Raw genomic sequence first — 23,159 nt, forward strand, 5'->3', positions numbered from 1 at the left:
ATTTTTTTTGTTGTCCTTGGGGAGGATCTGGTGCCTGACATTTACCCATAAGATCAAAGAAAAGTAAGATCGCTCAGATTGAGCATGCTCGGTTTGTGACGTGGCACTAGTATTGTTAAAAAGTCGAGTTCACCCAACTCCGACTCAGAGTCTCGACTTGTTAGTCGAATTAGTCGACTAACTCAAGTCGTGAACTCAAGTGTTGAACTCGAGTCATAAACTCAAGTCGACTCTACTCAGTCGATTAACAACACTACGTGGCACTATGTCTCTCAAAAAAGACGAAATTGCTTTAAACCTTATTATGAATAAATCATAAATATGGGATAAGAGATGACCAACTTTAATTTTTGTAATATTTTTATATATATTTTCACTCTTTTCAATTAAAAAAAATATTAAAGGTGCAAAATCAGACATTTTTGGTCATAAATTTATGTGCATGAATAGGATAAGACATAAAATATTTTGTCAAGTCTAATTAGTCCCATTTGGGAAAAGCCTTTCACGAGCACTTGACGCACTGTCGATAATAACACTGACAGATTGGCAAAAATAGTCTTTTTAATTATTTATTCCGAATAATTTCTGAATATTCGAATTTATCGAATAGCTCAAATTATTTGTCTAATAATATTTAATTCGAATGAACTCTTAATTATTTTAATTATTTGGTTTTATTTGTAACGAAATAATCATTTATTTTAGAACGAAACCAATAATTTACTATTCGTGTTTCGATTTGTTTTCCAATAGTCGCAATGTCTAGTAACAGTAGGAAGATTAGAATGAAAGCTTTTAATTTATTTTTATATGTATCTGGTTTTTAGTTTTGTAAATCAATTTTATCGTTATAAAATAACAGGACCTCAATTTGGTTCACCCTATATTTCAGCCAAAAACTTTCTAATATAAACTATATTTCCATTTTTATTATTTTTTTATTTATTTAATAAATTGGAAAATAAAATATACATTTACAAGTGTTTGAATTTTAAATCCCTCTATATATATATATATTTACAAATTGATTTTTTTTAAACAAAAAAAACTGAGAATAAAATAATATATCGAAAAATTCACCATACCGAACATTTATTATCTGGATTCATTGGAGATTTGGCTGCGCAATTATATGCATTGGAAAATTCTACAGAATTGGATAGTGTTCCCAAAACTCTGTTTATATTATTAAATAAATGCATTGCATAATATAAACAAAAATTAAAATCAAATAGGCTCTCTAACTTAGTCCCAATATATACTCGAGTAAATATTATTTTGGTTCCATTTATCTAATCCATTTAATTTTACGGACTTCTATACATTTATACTCGGGGATCTATCAAACAATGTCTAATTTTTAGGGTGTCAGATTTTAGAATATGATGATTTAAGAAAGAGTTAACCAATGATTTCTTCTCTGAACCTATTCATAATATGTATTTTGCAGAGTTGTTAAAGGATCTAGATACAAGTATCTAGATCCTGTATTTAGATATAAAAATGTGGTATCTGTATCTAGATAGATTTTTGAATAAAATATCGGTATCTAGATATTATTTTAGACGATATATCTGTATCTAGATCCATTTAAAAAGTATCTTTTAACAACTCAGGTATTTTGTAATACGGGCCGTCATTTTTTCGATTAATTTTTATAGATTATATTGAAAAAAATTTTGAGATAATGGATTTTAGGTCGAAGCCATACCTAGCAGACGATGCAGTCATTAAAAGTGGACGTCGATGAAAACAGCTGGGGACGCCATTATTATCAAACATTTTAATCGAGAGGTCAATTTATTTCTATGTCTGACGCGAACTTTATTAAAGAATCGGCTGTTCATAGAGATAATAAGGAAGCAAGTTATAATCATTTTTAACATGAGAATAATTAGTATACTGGTTAACAAAATGGCGGTTCCAGCTGATTTGCATTCAACGACGCCTTTCGAATGCATTATTATGAATCATTGGGTGAAACATAATATAATATAATAAATAAGATGAAACCAGCAGTATGTTTAGATCATCTTTTTTTAAAAAAATATCATTTACAAATTGATAATTTAAATCAACATTTACATCTTACCTATTTTTTATTTTTTTTAAATGTAAAAACCAGGGAAAATTTCCCAATAATATTTTATTTTTTTTTTAAAAAAAAGTATGCCGAGATATTTTAATAAAATTTGAACTGATAGGTGGAATGAAACCTGATTTTATTAGGGCTATGCGAATCTTTTAGGATTTCGAAAAAGAGAGACTTCCTGCTATCAACCGAGCACCATACCTACATTCGCGTTAAGAAGTAATTTATTTTTTTAAAAAAATTTTATAATCTCTTCATTCATAAAAATTACCACCATTTTTGCTTGTTGCTGCTTCCCTAAGTTTTGTTTTGAACTAAATTACCAAGTGTTGTTAAATGGCTCATTTTGAGCCGATTTTTAAAAAAACGACTAACTCTATATTTTATTAGAAAAACTATTACGCAAACCTTAAGATTTTCCTCATAGAGGATGGTACAAAGGTTTAAACATCTATTAATAAAATCACGAGGCTTAGACATTATTTTCCTGGCTAAACTATTGAGTCAGCTGTTTTTAAAAATTGGCTCAATAATTACCATTTTTGGAATTTTTTGCAATATCTATGTGTTTTTTTTCTTCCGGCAATGTGTTATTTTCATTTTTTTGAGCGCGTTTTTTTTTAAATTTAAAAATCTGATTTTATCGGAAATGCATGCTCGTCATGTTTTGAATATCTACCCTATGAATTTCAGAAAATTTTTTCCGCCAACTTTTAAAACTTAATTATAATTTATATTAAAATTTCCATATATTTTTTTTTATATAAATTATAAATGACACTGAGTTTGAGAGCAAAATTGTCTACACTTCACGAGATAGGTATTCCAAACATTTTAGAATATATTTCCGGTTAAATCCTATTTTTAAAATTTAAAAAAAAACGCGCTAAAAAATGATTTATAAAGTTGTAAAAAATAATACATTGCCGGAAAAACACATAAACGCTAACAATATATATAAATAATATGCACACCATTTTCTGTAATAAGGCAATATGTGCATTAGTGATCTGGACCGACTTGTTTTAAAAAAATATTAGGCCCGACCCAGCCCGAACCCGATTTTAAAAAATATAGCTCGGCCCGAAGCCTGTTCAGACCGGACCGGGTAGGGACCGGGCCAACTTTTGCAGATCTAATGCGCATTGCCTGCATAAATTCTTAGTCATTCCGTGCATTGCTAACATCAATGGTGAAGCGATCTCTCCTAAAAAAATACTCCCCCCCCCCCCAATTTAATTACACTTCTAAATTTTTTGCTTCTATTTATACTAAATCAACTCAGAGAAATATCTATTTCTACTTAAAGAAAAATACGTGATAAAAAAAATCCTAAATAATTAATTAGTAAAAGTATTAATCAGGCATTACAAATTTTCGTGCCCAGATATTAACTTCTCTTCATAATTTTCGTTTTTGGCGCGATGCTAAATCTGGGCCATTTTTTTCTTTATTTTGCCAATGATTCTTTTTCCCCTAAAACTACATATCAAATGGGGTTCAAGCACTTAAATATGCTATATATGCACAGAGTTAATTTTCGGAATAATGCTTCCAGAATGTTTAAGCTGACTTCACGTTTAAGGCTTCATATTTTTTATTGCTTATAATTCGGGTAATTTCTGGTGGTTCGTGAAATTGATCGAGAAAATTATATTATTAACTCCTAAACTTGGTGACATTAAATATACGCGAAATCCAATTAGATATTTAGTTTTTCCTTTAATTTTCTATTATGTCGTGAAGCCAATTTTTTTTCTTATTTTTATTGTCAATATACAATTAAGCACTAAAACATTGATAATTTTAGAATTAGTTGTTTTCAGCCGCCTTTTTAAAAAGTTCTCCCGTCACTCAATAAATATTATAATAGAAATGGATGGAATGTATATGATGAAAAAGAGGGAATACTTGAGCAAAAGAGAGAAAGAACAGTTGATCATCGGTCATGTTCAAACCTGGTAAAATTGTGGTATCCATTGGATTCGATGATTTGAAAGATTGAAATGCCTTTTGAATAAAATAGATATTCAAATCATTTTTTTTTATCATTCAATAAAATTTCCAATATTATGCTATAGAACACAACCCTGATAACGTTTGAAGTAAAATGAAATAAAGTGAAAGTGCGAATTCAGGGGCGAATTATATAAAATACGCTGTATTTTTGTATTATCCGCCATGAATTTGCGCTAACCGTGAATGTGGCCTTACCCTGCATTCATAGTTAGCACGAATTTGCGGTGAAGTATTCAAAATATGTTGTAATTTTTGTGAATTTATATATAATTCCTCGAAAATTCGTGCTAACTGTGAATACAATGTTATATTACTCAAAATGTGATAAAAAAAACGTCATTCGTTTTGGATGAGAAGTGTTAGGCTAGAACAGAAACTCAATTATTAACAGCTGTAAACCTTAATACGATTTTCATTTTAAGTCAGCATTTATAGTATTGTTAAAAAGCCAGATATATCGATTTTTTCAAAACTGCCCCAGCCAAAATAATATTATGTAAGCATCGAAATCTGACAAATAGATGTTCATTCTGCCAGCTATTAGCAAAATCTTCAGGCTTGCATAATGTTATTTTGGTTAGAATCTTAATCGCGCCTTTTAACAACACTATTCAGCATGTTTTGCCAAAAAGAAAGACGCTTATTGAAAAAAAAGAAGAATTATAATGCACAAAAGGTTGTTTTAAAAAAAAAAAAATGATCATACAGAAAATGTGGCCTTCAATCCGCCATTGTCGGCTATGTTCTCGCCGAGTGTTTGTTCACCATTTATCTAAAAAAAAAAATTCGAAAATAATAATTTTGGTTAAGAGGAAGAAGAACGGTGAGCCTTCCAAAATTTTGTCCTCCCCGCCCCCCACCTTCACCCAAAAAAAGTAATTTTGAAAATTGAGCTCTTAGAGATTAATGATGTCCTTGTATTAATATTCAAAATTGAACAAGAATGGAAAAAAAAATTAATTTGAATCGTACTATATAATATTGAAAACGGGTGACTAAATGCTGCTTTGCATTACTCAATAGCAATTAATATTAATCATAATCAATCAAAATTTGATTATTATAATCCTTTTTTTAAAGATAATTTTCGGAAACATTTATTTTTAATGTACATAAATCAATTTTTTATTAAATAAAAAAATTGAGATTAAAAATATCAAATAATTATTTTCACTCAATATTATTGGAAGAAAAAAATATTTTGTTACATTTTGGGTACATTTCAATTTAAAGTTTTTTTTATTTATTTTTGTCTTTTAAAAAAAATTATATTAAATTAAACTTTGATATATGTAAATTGGACATATTATATAAATATTATTTCAGAAAAAGTATATACATAAAATAGACAGTTATGTAGTTACAAAAATATATAATGGAAACTTATTAAATAAAGATGAATTGTCATCATAAATTCTAAACCGTTCTCACATTCTTATTTCGACAAAATCTCAGTGTAAGGCCACTCCACTTGCTTTATATTTACTAGGTTATTACAACTCAAATTTTATTTTTCATTCTTAAAATTTAACGAATATATATCCTTAAGAGGGCGTTAAAACTAGCAAATTTGGTCGATCGAATATTTAGTAAGTGGTTTTTGAGCTTGGCATTTTGTGAAATCATAGTATTTTCAAAATATTTTTTAGGATAATGCTTATCACCTAAATGTACACGTATAAACCAAAAATGAAGAGATTTTGATCAATATATCCAGCAATATGGGTCTTACAAGTTTTCTATTATTTTTCGATTTCTAAACCTACTCAATAATTAAATATCAAAGAAACCTATTTTTTTAAAAATTTTAGGATTTTCACATGTATTTACACCCAAATATAAAATAAGCGCTAACCAATAATCATTCTAATATCCCAAGATGATATTTTCATTTAGCATTTAACGCCCTCTTATGGATATATATTTTTAAATTTTAAGAATGAAAAATAAAATTTGAGTTGTTATAAGCTAGTAAATATATTTTTTTTTCCCAATAATATTAAGTAAAATTAGAATTTTAAATTATTTGATATTCTCAATTTTTATTAAATAAAAAATTGATTTATGTATATTAAAAAAAATGTTTCTGAAAATTATTTTTAAAAAAAAGATTATAATTTTGATTGATTTCTATCTATATAAATAAAAACAGATGATATTGAAATTGACTATTAAAATAGGACATAATGATATCCGTTAAAAAGTTGTTAAATATTAATTTTTTTAATTTAATTTAATTAATAATTTTATAATTAAATTATTTTATTAAGAAGAATAAATTAAATTAATTCATTTTATAAAAAATTATATTTAAGATATTATATTATTAAGGAATTTTATGGATCTATTAATAGTAATTATATAAAATTTCACTTTTGTCTAGACTTATCATTGGCTTATATTTCATTTCTTAAAAAAGTTGCTTGGTTTCACCTTTTTTTATATATAAATTTTTAAAAAATATGAATTATAGTTAACAGTTTTAGTATAAAACATTTTAATAACTTTCACATTCTTTCTTTCAAATTATTGTTTAAGATATGTGCATATATTTTTGGAAGACAGGGGGTCTAAGGAAGACATTTTTTAATAGTTTAAAATGATATATACAAAAGGTGACATATTAAAGAAGGGGGGGGAATTTTCCCTTGCCCCCCCTTGGCTACGCCTATGATTGATTATGATCAGTGTCGTTAAAGGCCTTAAATATTAAAATGGTATATTAATTCTAAAAATGGAATTTTTTTTTTGTAAATGTGATAATAAGAATAATAACAATAAGAGAAAGGTATTAGAAAATTTATTTCTTATATTCCCTGCCCGTCATTTTTGACGGGCTATCTACTAGTAATATAATAATTGTGAAATGATTTGACAACAAATTTGTTCATGTTATATTATCATGGTATCGACTAAATAGAAGAAGTGAGGCGATGGTTCTTAGCGGAATAAATAGTTATTCCCTGTTGTATTTAAAAAAAAATATAGTGAAGGAATGGAGATTTTCACGATATGCTAGTGGAATGCTACATAGTTGATATCCAAAAAGGTAGAAGGTTTTATCTTAGAATAATATTTCATTTGATAGATATCTGCATTGTGAATGCATGGTTAATGTATCGGACATTTACTTCAAAAAAAAATGCAAAATCTTTTATAAAACTTATAACATTTAAATCTTGAATGGTTACTGCTTTATTAATGGCAGGTAAAATTAGTAGAAGAAAAATAGGGAGACCATCAAATGAAACTAAATTACAAAAAAGGATCTAGGTTACCTCAGGTAATATTCAGATGTTATACAGTAATACAGGGCATTGGCCAGAAGCGTCCAACACTAGAAAAAGGTGTAAACTATGTGTTAGCACATATTCAAGAACTAAGTGTGAAAAATGTTAAATTTATTTATGCTTTAACCAAGGATAGAAATTATTTTAAAAAATTTTAATAATAAATAAATATATGTTTTTTTATCAATGATGTCAAATTGTATATATATTATGAAATAAAAGTCGAAATAAAAGTTTTACATCCTTGGTGTATATAAATGAAGATTTTTTATAAATATCGTATTGAAACCTACTTATTGACAAATATTAGACAAATGAATCAAATTTATCATATATTTCCCAAAAAAAACTTTTCATTAATTCCCCGAGGAAAATTCTATAAATCTTAAAACTCCTACCAAAAAAAAATAAAAATGGAGGAGGGGGGGGTGGGCTCATTATTTGATATGTAGAAAATGTAACTTAGACCTCCTTGTTCCACAAACTGGGGTGTCTAACTTAACGCCTCTTAATATTTGATATAATAATACTATAAATACCTTGAAAAAAAAATACATTAAAATACTTGATTCTCGGAAGATTAAATAAGCTAACTTTGATATTTTATAATAAAATTAAACCCTTTTGTTTTTTTTAGTGGGATACATATATATAATTATATGTCGTGGGATATGAAATCCATGAGGATAATTTCGAAATTCCTTATTTGATCGAAAATGCGTTCCAGCACATTTATAATACCTAGCCTATAAATTCCTGACAACTTTGGCCATAAACCTTTGTGTATTTATTATTTTTTGTTTAAAAAATTTACATGAAAAATGTATATTAAAATACTTCAAATTTTTCATGCTCTATGTAATACGTTGGAATACGATTTCTATCAAATCAGATTTTTATTGAAATTTATAAAATTATCCCCGTGGATTTCATATCCCAATAAACGACATATATACTAGAGGTCTGCGCTCGTTGTTTTGAAATTTATTTAACCCGCCCACTCGCCCATTTATCCCCAATTTTGTTTAACCTGTCCGCCAGTCCAATGTTTAAATATTATTTTAATGGCTGGTTTGGCCTCTTTATTTATTTATTTATTTATTTAAAATGTATATTATTAATTAAAACATATATAATATGCAATATTAGGAAATATTAGGAAATAAAACTATCATTCTTAATAAATTGAAGTCTTGTTATGCTCATATCGCCTAAAAACAAATATCAAAAATTTACACGCCCACATCCGCCCATTACTTTAGCCCGCCACCCCGCCCAACGTTAAAATATTTTTGAAAAACCCGACCATGGAAAAGCCCGTGCAGACCTCTAATATATACTAATATTTATTATGACATCCTTTTTTTTTTATTGATCATAATTTTTTTCCAATGTTTACAAATCAGGAACGCCCCGATATCTATAGAATTGACTGTAAAGAGAAGAGAAGAAGAAGAGAAGAGAAGAGAAGAGAAGAGAAGAGAAGAGAAGAGAAGAGAAGAGTGCCTACTGTTATTAAAGATAATGAAAATTATGATTCTGTTCCGGTGTTGAAAATTATTTTGAAAATATTATTTTAATTAAAAATTCGAAAAATATTAGGGTAAAGGTTGGGTCCGTTTCTTTTAAATATTTGGTATAAAATTTTGATTTGTGGCCAGGAAAATTGAAATTATTATTCAGTAATACGCCGGGATTTCTGGTATATATATATATATATATATATATATATACACATGTAATAAATTTCTCGAAAGAACTAAATTAAAATGCGTGATAATACCTTTAGCCTTGCCAATGTGAAATTAGAATATTGATCCTTCAGGCATTCGGCTTTTTCGTTGAAATTTTTGACGGAGGTTTCGTTCCACCACGATCTAAGATTGCCATTTATATCGAATTGCCTCCCTAACGAGCATAAATTTTGCGAAATATAAATGCGATTATCATTAAAATTAAAAAGTTAGTTATGTATCGTTTATTGTATTACGAATATTTTTATATTTACATATAATATTAATTAAGCAATCCTAATAAAATGATTAAATCAGGATATTTTCAATCGACACCAAAAAAAGTATCGTGCATGATACAGGATCAAAATTTTACTTTAAAAAAATATGGTTCGAGAGGCATATAATATATTATAACCCCATGATATATTTTTTGAGGTTGAAAGAATAGCGATTTGCCTAATGATAAAGTCAATATGTTTTTTCTGGGCAATGTGTTCATTTTTGTCAACTTTAAATCAACTTTAAATCGTTTTTTGAGGACCTTTTTTTTTAAAATTTAAAATTTTGATTTTACCGGAAATGTATACCAGCATGTTTAGGATACCTATCTTATAAATTGTAGATAATTTTACCGATAGCTTTTGCGTCATCTATAATTTATAATTTATAATTTCTCTTCTCTTCTCTTCTCTTCTCTTCTCTTCTTCTCTTCTCTTCTCTTCTCTTCTCTTCTCTTCTCTTCTCTTCTCTTCTCTTCTCTTCTCTTCTCTTCTCTTCTCTTCTCTTCTCTTCTCTTCTCTTCTCTTCTCTTCTCTTCTCTTCTCTTCTCTTCTCTTCTCTTCTCTTCTTTGACGGAACACATTTCCGATAAAATCGGATTCTTAAATTTTTAAGAACACGCTCAAAATAAAAAATAATTTAAAGTTGAAAAAAGTATACACATTGCTGGAAAAAACGCATTGACGCTATCTATTATATATGAATCATTTTTTTCCTGATCTCTTTTTCTAATTCATATAAAATAAGTTTATTAACTAAGTTTTATAAAAATACTTTCTTTCTCCGGCAAATAAAAATAATGATTGTGATCAGAGGAATACTTAAACATTCTTACAAAACTATTAATGTTAATAACGACTTAAATTTATTAACATTAAATATAAGCATATGTTGTTGATCTTGGTATCTGTAAACATTGATAATTTTTTTTTTAAACCTGTGTCATCAAATCCATGAGTGAGTTCATGGCCTACTATAAAGCCCATGGCACCAAAATTGAGTGATCTGTATTTTATTATTATTGAAGAAAACCATTATTTGCCACTATATTATAGCAATAAGAAATTAAGACAAATTTTCCGTATTTAAATATAAATAATAGCATTTATCTTTTATCATATTTTATTATATATAGTGAAAAAAATAATTACTTATTTTAACAAAATTATTCTCCTTCCATTTTCTGAGCGACCAGATGATACCCCTGAGCTATAAGATTTCTTATTTTGACTACTTAATATGTACACTTTAAAATATGTAGAATGGGAAAGTTGTAAAAAAATTAGTGCATCCTGAATCTTATTACCTCTTGACTTTAAAAAAGTATGATGAAAATTACTTTACACCAAAATATTACTTAACTAATCGAATGAGAAGGGTTTTTCTAAAGATTTCAAAAAATTTTAATATCGAAAAAAAAACAACATTTAAATATATAATTTACTTCGGGAAATTGCTATCATAAAAAGGGGATTGCAGAATACCAGCAGGAAAGACTAAATAATATGATTAAATTAATATGTATATTTCTCTGAATGTTTCTCAATCTGTTGACAAATTAGATAATTTCAAGCCTAATTTATTTTAAATAGTTTAGCCCGTTCGCAAGCTACTTGATTCCTCTGGAATCACAATTCAGTATTTATAAATACGAATTTTCTGACGAATGATATATATATTGTCAGATAATCAAAGTGACTGAGTAAAAACACCCTGCCAATCAACTAATCCTCTCCCAAGTTAAGCCTTTTTTACGATCGATTCAAAAATGTTTTTTTATATAAGTTAGAAAAAGAAATTAATGGTTATAAATGGCTCTATATCGCTAATTTTTAAATTTAAGAGTTTAATAAGACTCGAGATTTTATTGATAGTTGGCCAAGCCCTTCTGCCATCTAATGAACAAAATCTCCAGTATAATATTCCTTTTTAAAAAATTTAGCCACTCTTATTTTTTCTTGTCAAATTCTAATAGCTATTCATAAGTAACATCTCTAGAGGTTATAAACGTATTGTCTATGACTATGCCTCAAACTCAAATTAGTTGTCGGAATAGAATGAGGAGATTAAAAGGTTTAAAAAAAATGTCAGCTAAATTGTTGTCAAAAAAAAATCTAATTTTATAATTAAATGCAACTAGATGAGTTAAAAAAAAATGTAAGATAGTATATGGATTTCTTTGCAAGAGTGCAAAATAAATTGATAAAGAAAAAATAGTTGGGAGATCGATAATAGTTGGAAAAATTATTCGAGGGAAAAAAAACAAAGTTGTAGACGTAATCTCATAGCTGGCCAAAAAATTTTTTTAAAATCTCATTTGTGTTTTCCCAGGATCTTTGAAAAAATTATAGTATTTAATGAGTGAACATAATTAAGAGATACATCTAAGAAAGATGTCTTAAGTGATTCACCAGGGTTGGGGCATTGATATCACTCCTATATAAAAGAATTGAAGATATTCCATTTCATGGAAATGTCAGCGATCAATAAATAATCGTTACAGTTTATGTTTAGCCTAACTTGACAAGCGGATCTTTAATTAAATTAATGTCTATCTTCGCAACCAACGGTATTTTACTTTTAGAGTGCTCGAAAAGATAAGTCAGAACCTTTTCAATTAAGGGGCGAACTCGGTCATAGCTTTTTGAGGATATTATATGGACAAATTTATGACTTTTATTTTGGGTTTACATGATAACCCCATTAATCAAGAACTTTTAAATTTAGAAAAATGGAATGAACAAGAATTGAGAATTAGGTTGAGTTCAGATAAATTTTAGACTCTAACAATAAGGAAAATGAAACCCCTGGTGTTAAAGATTAAGTTATAGAGGTACTTCATGGATAGGAAAACGATACATATAACCTAGGGTTTTGGGTATACGGAAGATTGCCAAGAAGGATTTACTCTATAACTTAAAATTCTTAAGTGGGAAAATATAAATATAGGCAGTGAGCCGATGGCAATAACGATTTTAAGAATATGTATAAATATTTAAGAAAAGTATAAAAGCGGGAAAATATTTCAGCATGTTATAAAAACTGGATAATAGATTATTGAGAGAAACTTTAAATACGTTTTCAGAAAATCTTTCTTTCTTTATTTCTTTCTTTCTTTCTTTCTTTCTTTCTTTCTTTCTTTCTTTCTTTCTTTCTTTCTTTCTTTCTTTCTTTCTTTCTTTCTTTCTTTTTCTTTCTTTCTAGATTATATATTTAAATTTTATAAATATGAATTTTATGATTGGTTTGGTTATTTTATTTAAAAATATCGGGAGGATATATTAAAGGAAGCCTAATACTATATTATCGTTGTTTTACTATTGTAAATAAACATAAAAATTACCCATTTCGTTGGCGCTAGCCGAATAATACGCATTTACCGTGTGAGGTGTTAAGGACCATCTAAATTTTACAATAATAAATATTAAATGAGTGTAAATCAAGTGGATAAAAACAAATAACAAGCAAGTTTAGAAAGTTTGTATTATTTTATTTTATTAATGTGTATTAATTAATATAAGTAAATATCTTTTATAAATTTATAGGATAGGTATATTCTACGTAAGTATATATTCAAAAAAAACTTATCGCGGAAATTATTATTTATTTTTTTAGTGTTAACAAAATGCGTCTTGGACAGTTCTGTTTCTTATTTTAGAAGTCGAAAATTATGATACCTAAATTCTAAAATGCTATTAAAATTATGAAGTAACTCTTCGTTATACCTTCAATTTATAACCTATATAATGAGTATGTTTTCCTGATCTCTATTTTTTGAAAGAGTAATACTTCAAGTTCCATAAGAATCTCTCAGAATTTGATTTATATTTTATACTTTAACATTATAAGATTAATATTTAATCGGTATAAATAATAGACATATCAGTATTAAATACAAAATTGGACAATATTTTAGCAAATTATTTTTTTTTATAATGTAGTAGAAGTGAATTGAGTGTTCTAAGGATAGTGCCTTTTTGCGAATTCCTCATACCGATTTATTTAAGATGGTTAAAGATCTATCCCCGTTATGGGCCAAAGGGCAAATAAGGTTAAAAGGTTATTAAAATATGGAGTAGAGTTTAATGCAGAGTTCAACTTAACTGCAAATGCTTATACAAATTACAAATTGTAGAGGTTAAATATTATTTGTATACTCTGTTAAATAAAATTTTAATATATTTTCTTAAGGTAACAAGTCATTTAAATTATAACACCGAAATTCTGATCTTGAAAAGAATGAATATTGAATATATATATATTCTATATCTTCGCCATAAATCCATCAACAACATTCTTCTAGCTACCCCCGTAAAATTTAATATCCCACCAACCCCTGGACCAGTGGGCCTTTCAAATGAAAACGCCCTACACCCCGATGTATATCCCTCATTCCATGGTCTAACGGTCTTCCGCTGACCTAGGACTATATTTGTGTCGATTTTGCAGCAAAGTCTAACCTCATTTTCTGCCATTTAAAAAACAAGTATGCCGGCTTCACCAACACAGTGTTTATACAAAATGTCACCAATACCTTAGGGATGTTAGAAAGTGAGGCCCTCAATTTCATTAAAACCAGGAAAAAAATGAGACAGATCACTAGGGACCCTAATGAGGGATTTTACCTCCGTCAGCAGATTCCGATCCAATCTTTTAAGCATTAACTCTTTTCTAAGGCCATATGTATCGTTTTTAATATTTTTTTAAGTTCTATTTAATGTTTTTCTAATATAAAAAAATATATATTTATTTAATATATAATTTTTAATATATCCTTATTTGCTTTACCTTTAAATATATTTTTAATTTCATATTGTTCGTATTTATATTTAATCTTTTTAAATTTGAAACCGCTTTTTTAAAAAAATAAAAAATTTACAGTAAAATAAATAAAATAATGGGAAAAAAAAAATATATTTACTGAAAAATCTATCAAAATACCGAAAATTTTATATTAAACCCTAAGATTCTAAGATACTGATATATTATTATTGTGCGCTTACATTTGATTTATTAAGTAAAATATCGCGTAACATAACAATAAAATCTATATAAAATAAATTTCTACTTTAAAAACATATAAAAAAAAATTCTATTATAGCCAAATATTTTTTAGTTCAGGTTCCCAAAAAGGAGCGATAGTTAAATTTGAATCTTCATATTATTAAATGTTTTGATTTTTGAGGATAAAGAGAGAAAAATGACCAATTTTTGATAATACGATTAAAGGGAAGATACAGTTTGATAATTTTAAATATTTTTTTTCCTCGATAGACCTGCAGAGGCACCATTTGCATGGCCCAGCCCGACCCAAATTTTAAAAATCGGCCCGGCCCTGATTTTATTAAAATATATTACATTTATATTGAGTTAAAATATTCGGTTTTAAAATATAAGGTCTGGCCTGACCCACTTTTTTAAAAAATTTTTAGGCCCTCGATTATCTTAAAAATAATAATTTTTAGGCTCGGTCCGGGTATATTTAAAAAATTTGGGCCTATGGGTCTCCGAGAATTAGCCTTTTATTTGTAAAATACTAAATATAAATAATTATTTCTTTAAAAGAATCATATTTGGCATAACCTAGACTTGTCAACGGGAAGTTTTAGCTTACGGAGAGCTTTTCGCACGTAAAAAGGAATCTGCCTTAGATTGTTTCCGAAATAATCGTCCACACTGAACTCCAACTTTAACGGTGCGGCCCAATATAATGTGTAATTATTAGATTACAAATATATATATATAAGTAAAATTCTACTTTTAGCAAAATAAAATTAACTTCGAAATAATTTATAATAATAGAGAAGAGAAGAGAAGAGAAGAGAAGAGAAGAGAAGAGAAGAGAGAGAGAAGAGAAGAGAAGAGAAGAGAAGAGAAGAGAAGAGAAGAGAAGAGAAGAGAAGAGAAGAGAAGAGAAGAGAAGAGAAGAGAAGAGAAGAGAAGAGAAGAGAAGAGAAGAGAAGAGAACTTATAATATTTACGAATTAAATTTTTTTTACCCCTTCGTATTTTTCATCCAATAACTTTGAATCCAGTAAATATTCAGGAAATCCGATCTTGTTTTTAACGGCATCTACCTGATTAATTATTTTTAAAATGGAGGGCTAGAGTACTTTGGTGGGGGCTTCCTTTCCTCATAATTTTTTTTTAAAAAAAACACTCTTGAAATTAACAAAAGTTCCTAGTTTCCTATCTTTATTATATTGGGTATGAACGAGTCGTGCATGGGCTCACAGGTACCAAGAGCCTGGAAAAACGCTAGTTTCATAAAAAAAATTTAATAGAATTTTCTTAGAAAATATTTATAAATAAGCCTAGTATTTGAGAAATCGAATATATGTAATATATCAGGATTAGTTATTAACAGAGTAAAATTTAATTGAGATTAAACGGAAAGTTGGATATAACGTGCCCAGCCTCGCTCCTTACCTTGTCAAGGTTAAAACGATATAGTAAGATGTTTAATTTTACTAGGCTAATCTTTAAGTTTAAAATGATATGGTAAGAGGGTTTAATTTTAAAATGATATTTTGTAAGTTCGGAATTATATTACTTTACTAGTTATGTTGCTATGACTATAAGAATAATTTATATGATTTATAAAAAAAATTTTTTGTATATATAAAACTTTTATTAAATTAAATATCGCGAAAATATAACATTATAAAAAGTATAAAAATCAAATAAATAATTATATATATAAACGGTTAAAATATCACCGTCAACTATTTTTAGGCTGGTTTTCCAAAAAGGCGCTATAAATTTTTTTTAAGATATCAATTTTTATTTCATGCCGTAGAAAGAGAAATTCTCTTGATTCATGAGTAAATGTCATGATTTTTGAGCATAAAAATTTTTTTAAATTTGTATGTTTAGGATCAAGTTATAATTTAAAGGGGGAATTATGTCGTTTATTGATGTGGGATTGGAATAAACATTTTGATAATTTTAACTTACTTACTTACCAATAAAATATTCATCAAGTTTGTCTATAGTAGACAATTTATAGATTGGTTTTTTATTTTTTTTTATGGATTTTTGAATTTATTTTATAATCATTAAAGGGATAGGGATAGGCTAATTTAACATTGACATTTCAAATATTTATATCCTCACAGAATATTTTACCACTTAGTAACTTTTACTCCGGATTAAGGCACAAACTTTATATTTCATTTTTTTTCCACTGTGTAGTTGCAAGAGAGATGATGGATAGATGCTAGCCACTGCTTATTCATTTAATGATAATTATTTTTAAAAATTACCTTTTCGGCAGCCACTTTTTTAGTGTCTTCGTCCATCCAATCTACACCTGTCAACTGTTTTTTGAACGAAACTTTAATACTGTCTATCATAGTGTTCACCTTTTTAAAATAAAATAAAATATCAATTGTCAATTCTAATTTCGAAAATATTATTTATCATAATTTTAGTCGATTCTGGCATTGTAATTAATCATATAAACTTCTTTTAGCGATGGCCATAATTTAAATGGTTTTAAAAAGTAATCCAAATATTTTCAACAACACCAATTCCAATAGTTTTTTTTTTTTATAAAAAAAAAACCAAAGTTTTATCTCGCCCTTGAAATTCTTCTTTAATATACAACGATCCAAGGGGGAATCCTATGATACTATTGGTATCGGAGAGGCAAGCTTTCCAAGTATCGACACCATCGGTAGATCCTTTAATAGCTTTACTCAATGGCCGAAGGGTCGCCCTAAATTCGCTGGACAGGTATGGTAGCATCTTCTTAGTGACGTGCCACATAAAGTAATTGTTCAAGATTCTGCGGTTCATTTATTGGGAATATTCGAAAAAAAAGGAGTAATTAAATAGGGATATATAATAATTACGAGTATAGGAGTTTATAATAGTTTAAAAATATATTTGTTTAAGAAGAAAAAAAGGGAAGAAAATTTTAGAACGTTCTCTTTTCAGCACTCGATAGGTATTCTTTAATCAGGAGGGTCAAATTAGCGAAGTAATCCGTTGATCTCACGATTACGATTTGATCGGACGTAAGAGTCAAGTTTACCAGACCGAATAATTTGTTAAGGTAAGTGGTCCAATTCATCTAAATTCAGATATTATAGTATGTTGATTGTGTTATAAAACGATATAAACAATGGTATATATAAATTTTTCAAAGGGATTTAGAAAAATTTGAGAATAATTTGATATATAATATCTTATCACCATATTCGTGTTTTGAGCCGATTTTTTAAAAACGGCTAACTCAATATTTTTATCCAAAATATTAGGAATACCTGTAGATTTTGTTCATAGAAGGAACAAAGGTCTCTAGACATATATTATCGAAATTTCGAGACTTAGCCAATATTTTTCTGACTAAAATATTGAGTTAGCCGTTTTAACGAGAACCGTTTAACATAACTATTCATTTTAGTTTTATAGAATAATTCATTTTATGAAAGAAATAATATTAACTAAATTACTTACAAAATTGTACTAAATATAAAATCATCGAATATTTTTACAAAGTCATATTTTTGGTCGATTTCTTTTAATGTCATGGGATTGTAGTATTTCTCTATATCTTTTAAGCTTTCAGAGGAAGGTGTAAACTATACAAAAAAAATGAAAGTTGAAATATTACTTCAAATTTATCATGCTTATTTCCTTCAAATACCTTTTTTTTTCTTACACTTATTAGCATAGTAGGTGAGGCAATAATAAGACAATTTTTTTTGTTGTAAACTTATTATTATGCATTATAATATACTAAGATTAAAAAAAAAGAATAATTACGAAGCATTCTGATTTCTGTCTAATAAAAATTTGGTGTGGCTTTCTTTAACAAGAATTTCAAATTGTAAATTAATATAATCGAAATCTACAAAATTAAAGTTTTATAGTAATACTAAATCAGCTTACATTAGCAATCCTCCCTTCGAATGCCAGTATATTCGCCATAGATTTTGTTAATAATCGAAAATAATTGAGATAGGCTGATTTGCGAAAACTGCCATTTTTAGTATCGCCGTTGCCGACAATATCCGAAGAATCCAAATAAGAATTCTCTTGTCTCACTTTGCGCTTCATGAGCCTTTCAAACACGGTATGAACATTTTCGACTCTTCGTCTCAGAACGGGCTTATCGCCCTCTAATATAGAACTAGATTCCGGGGGGTGGGCTGATAATTTTTTCTTCTTCTCCTCCTCTTTCCGTTTTATCTCGAGTAATCTTTTCGCTCTCGATTTTGACAGCCGTCGTTTCTCTTCTAATTCGGATAACAGCCGACGTCTTTCTATCTTAGATTCGAGGAGAGAGCCAACGTTAATCATATATTTCAAGTAGGCTGTCAGTATTTCTAAATTTTCTATTGTGGTTACGTTGAAATAGAAGTCTGAATCGGGTAGACTCGTGCTGCCTATATCTATGAATAATGCGTTTTGGGTGGAATTCTTATCGTCGTCCGTTATGTAAACAGAAAATATCAGGCCAAGATCGAAATCTACGGTGAGTCGTTCCATTTTTTCCTGAAAATCCCATTCCCTTGGCAACATTTTGGCCAATAAGAGATCTTTAAAAAAAGAATAAAATAAACGATTAATTTAACTTGAAACTTAAATAATATAGTATAATACATATTGATAAAAATTATAAATACTAATTTTATTTTTTTTTACAATAATATTCCATGTATTTTTTTAATTTTATTAAATATTTATTTTAGCCGAGTTTTCAAATGTAATTTATGAAGAATATGAAAACACCTATAAATAACGTTCCTATTTATCGGATCAAAATTTTTAAAGGGAATTTGTTTTTATTAAATATACAAATTTTACAAGAGGAATTATATTTTTTTTTATAGTCTTTAATGAATTGTAAAATCTTCTATATATAATTTTGAAAATAAATGTAACTCGTTTTTTGGAAAATTAATGAGTAAGATAATGACGTTCCATTTTTCGGACAGTAGCGTAAAAGGAAATAACGTTACATTTTTAAAAAGTAACTGCAGCACTGGATAAAAGGTAAGAACCGAAATATCACTGATAACATAAATTTTTTTACAACTAATATTCTGCAAATGACGGGAATTAAATATATTACAATAGTCAAAATATACCTTCGTCCTTTTCGTCGTCAATCTCGGTAACATTGTCTTCAGATGATTTTAGAGGAGTTTTTAAGACAGAAAAATTCCAACCCCCGTATTTATCGAGCAAATTTAAAATGGGGTCCCCACCTAAGGATTCGATTACATCATCTTGATCGAGACACGATTCATAATAAATCCTGGCTTTTTCCTCTGCCGTGCTGTCGAAGGTCTTATTCTTCGTTTCTATGATAATTTATTTTTTTTATGAAAAATATTTACAATTCCATATTTTTATAATTTTTAAATTTAGGTTCCAAACTACAAAAAAAAAAAATTCTGCCGTTTACAAACAGCTGATATTTTTAAATTTCTACGAGTCCATTTATAATCACATGACCTGTCAGTGGTATATATGGAAGGGCAAAGAAAATGTGAAGAAAAAAAATAGCGCAACCCCCTTCCAATTTCTTTTTTGTTATTTTAACATATAAAAATTTTTATTATAAAAACAAATGAGAAATTAATACATTTTTAGTGTAGCATTATGCTATTTCCTTTCTAATATTTTACTTACAATTGACTCAGTTCTTTTTCCCCTTTCCTAACCGTAATATATCAAACTCTAGCTCGATTAGAAGTTCGGACTAAAGATTCCTCAGAATTAATTTTTTGAAAGCAAAATTTGTCACATTAAAAAAAAAAATAAACCAATCAAAAAACATTATAATTTTATTAATATTAATCCGAACTCATGAGAGATATTATGATATCTCTAGTACTATTTAGATCAAAGTGACATACGAAGAAATTAAGATATTCGCCATTTTAGATTCTAACGCTTAGTCACGTGGCCTCTGACTTTCTTGAAAGCCTTAATTGGTTTAGGGCAGGATTTTTTAAATAAAAATATTTTATTTACAAACTTGTTTATCTAAATATTCTTATACCACCTCGCGGAATATTATGCACATCTTAAAACTAATATGATATTAAGCGAGTCATTATTATGTGCAAATTATAGTTTTAATTATATAAATTATAACTAAGTTCTCCCGCTATAAACCATATAGGTGAAAAGTGATTGGTCATATTTTGTTTTCTTTTTAATTGGCAAAATGTCATAAGCGATGCTTTAATTTTGCTAGGGGAGTGGAAGATAAGTAATGTTCTCCCATTGGGCCTTTGGTGGGATCAAATTTTTATAAATAATTAATGTTTTTTACCTTTTAAATATTAAAATGTCTTCTTTTTTTTAAATTAAATAATTTAGAAAATTTTTGGCTGGATAGTTTGTCCAATTCCATCCCTGTTTGGTCGAAGTTCACAAAATGTCCAACCAAACAGTTTTCAAAATGTCTGAATCCTAAATTTGAGTTTCACAACACATAAATTACTCTCAGGGTGCTCCACGGAGAAAAATCTTACGCCCCTATGTCACCAATATAAATTATATATAAAAATTTTGAGATCGATGTCTCTACTTTTTTTGGAGGGTTCTGTAGACTGGGGTGAGTTGGGGCCTTCCATATTAAGCTTACAAATTTAAAGGCATGCCATTAATATAGATCATAATTCATTTTACTAAATTTATTTCACTATATTTTTTTAAAATTTATTATAAATTATTATGTAACCTAAAATTTTGCGCAAGATATATTGATTCTTTTGATAAAGGGCCTGAAAATGACTCCAAGAGGATGACCCATCTGGTATGTTATTATCATTGATCCAACCACCACACGCATAGTTATAAAAGTCATCGCAGGGATCTACTGAAAGATTCATTGAATTTAGTAGTCTAGCCGATATCGAGATGCAATTAGGACTCATACAATTTTCTATTTCTAATATTTTAATTAAATATATATTTTTTTTTTCAAAAAAATAATGTTATCTTGACAATGTTTGGTTTAATCTGATTTCAAGATTCTTTTTATACATATATTCATAATGCATATATCATACCGGAAATATGTGCACTGTCTTATAAAATTGTCCGAATTTTATTGGATTGACACTCTAAACATAAACATGGCAGAAATTATTTTGGATTAAATTTCAAATTTTTTTTTAAATTTGAAAAAAACTAGTTAAAACAAATTAATTTTGGTGCGACCAAAATCAAAATTTTCTTTTCTTTTTAAAAATTTTTTTTAAGTTTATTATTGAAATTTACGAAATCGAATTAGGACGCACAATGTATAAATGCGAGAATCATTTATTTAACCTTTAAATTTTTAAAAATAAACGCGTTATTAAATTTTTTAAGATCTTATATTTTTGCCACTGACAATTTTTAGCATGAATCTTTTTCGGTTATTTAATTTTTTTAAATTGCAAAAATTACGACTGGGAATATTATAATCAGATCATACACCTAAATTTCTGATTTCGCACCCATTTAATTAATTAATTTCATTAAATATTTCAGATTTTCTAACATGAATATAAAATATATCTTTAAAATTCAATGTGATTTACCATCATTATGGGACTTGTTAACCACCTTTTCATCGCTTAGCGATTTGTTAGCCGTAAAATATTCACTTTTTTTATTATCCATTTTTTCCTCTTTCGCACCTTCATCCACATTCGATATATCCTGCTCTGATTCGATTGAGTTGCTAGAATTCGTCTCTTTGTCCGATACGTCATTCGTCAAAATAAGGATACCTTTCGAAATCACATTTTTTAATCTTATAACCTCCAAGTTCTCTTTCTCCAATACTATTTTATTGCTACTGTTATCGATAGAGCGTCGTTTAAGCGATGATGCGTTTTGAATCGCGTTTTTTATGTTTTTATTGGCATCTTCGTCGATGCGATTATAGATCAAATCTGAGGAGCGTTTCGCAAACTTGTCTGATCGAATATATTTTTCTGTCCTAGAAGGGTTCGACCTACCAAACTCACCGTCCACATCTATATCCTCTCGCTTAATTATGGAAGGGTTAAAAAATTTATCTTTTTTTTTGTTCGGTGTCCAATCGTTACTTTCTAAGTACGAAAATTGGACTAATATAAAAGTCAAAGTTAAACATTTGAATTTGATGGACATAATTAATATTTAAAAATATAATTTTTTTTTTAAAATTATATTTTAATAATAAACTTTAAAAAATGTTTATAAAAATTATAATAATTATATATTCACTTTCTAAAATTTAATAATCAGAAACAAGAAAATTTTCTTTTTCTCACCCATCACATATATATACATATAAGTGAAAATATATTAAGGAAGCTTTTGATGTTTATCCTCAAATTCTAAATTAATATTTATTTATCCATTTTAAAATTTGTCTAATTTTCTATTTTCACTGTTGAAAAATATTAATATTAAAATTTTTTTTAAGGGTTAAAAAATTAAAAGTGTTCCCGTTTATTTAACTAGATTTTTATTTTATTCAAATATAAATATATAAATTATGATTTTTATAAAACTTTTTTTTTCTTAGGATGATTCCCCCAAAAATAGGTGACACGGTAATGTTTATTAAAATCTAGCGAAAGTTTGTTTAGTTTCTTCCCTTCCCTTTCCTTTCTTTTCTTTTCTTTTCTTTTCTTTTCTTTTCTTTTCTTTTCTTTTCTTTTCTTTTCTTTTCTTTTCTTTTCTTTTCTTTTCTTTTCTTTTTCTTTTCTTTTCTTTTCTTTTCTTTTCTTTTCT

General features: G+C 27.6%; 1 protein-coding gene across 1 annotated transcript; it reads right to left on the reverse strand.

Annotated features, from left to right (window-relative positions):
* Positions 1-1,048: 1,048 nt before the first annotated feature.
* LOC135926656 (endothelin-converting enzyme homolog) lies at positions 1,049-22,550 on the reverse strand. Its single transcript, XM_065462585.1, has 18 exons — positions 21,974-22,550; positions 21,127-21,336; positions 19,520-19,735; positions 18,318-18,967; positions 17,921-18,007; positions 17,348-17,496; positions 16,986-17,208; positions 16,685-16,783; positions 15,419-15,496; positions 15,003-15,106; positions 12,763-12,821; positions 10,864-10,915; positions 10,357-10,424; positions 9,188-9,312; positions 4,821-4,886; positions 4,007-4,105; positions 2,220-2,296; positions 1,049-1,179 (listed from the first exon to the last, which is right to left on the reverse strand). The coding sequence occupies exons 1-18, from the start codon at positions 22,548-22,550 to the stop codon at positions 1,080-1,082; spliced, it is 3,039 nt and encodes a 1,012-aa protein (XP_065318657.1). The 3' UTR covers positions 1,049-1,079.
* Between the last annotated feature and the right edge of the window lie 609 nt (positions 22,551-23,159).

This window comes from Gordionus sp. m RMFG-2023, chromosome 3 (assembly GCF_954871325.1).
Source record: "Gordionus sp. m RMFG-2023 chromosome 3, tfGorSpeb1-WG-v2, whole genome shotgun sequence".
Classification (NCBI taxonomy): domain Eukaryota; kingdom Metazoa; phylum Nematomorpha; class Gordioida; order Chordodea; family Parachordodidae; genus Gordionus; species Gordionus sp. m RMFG-2023.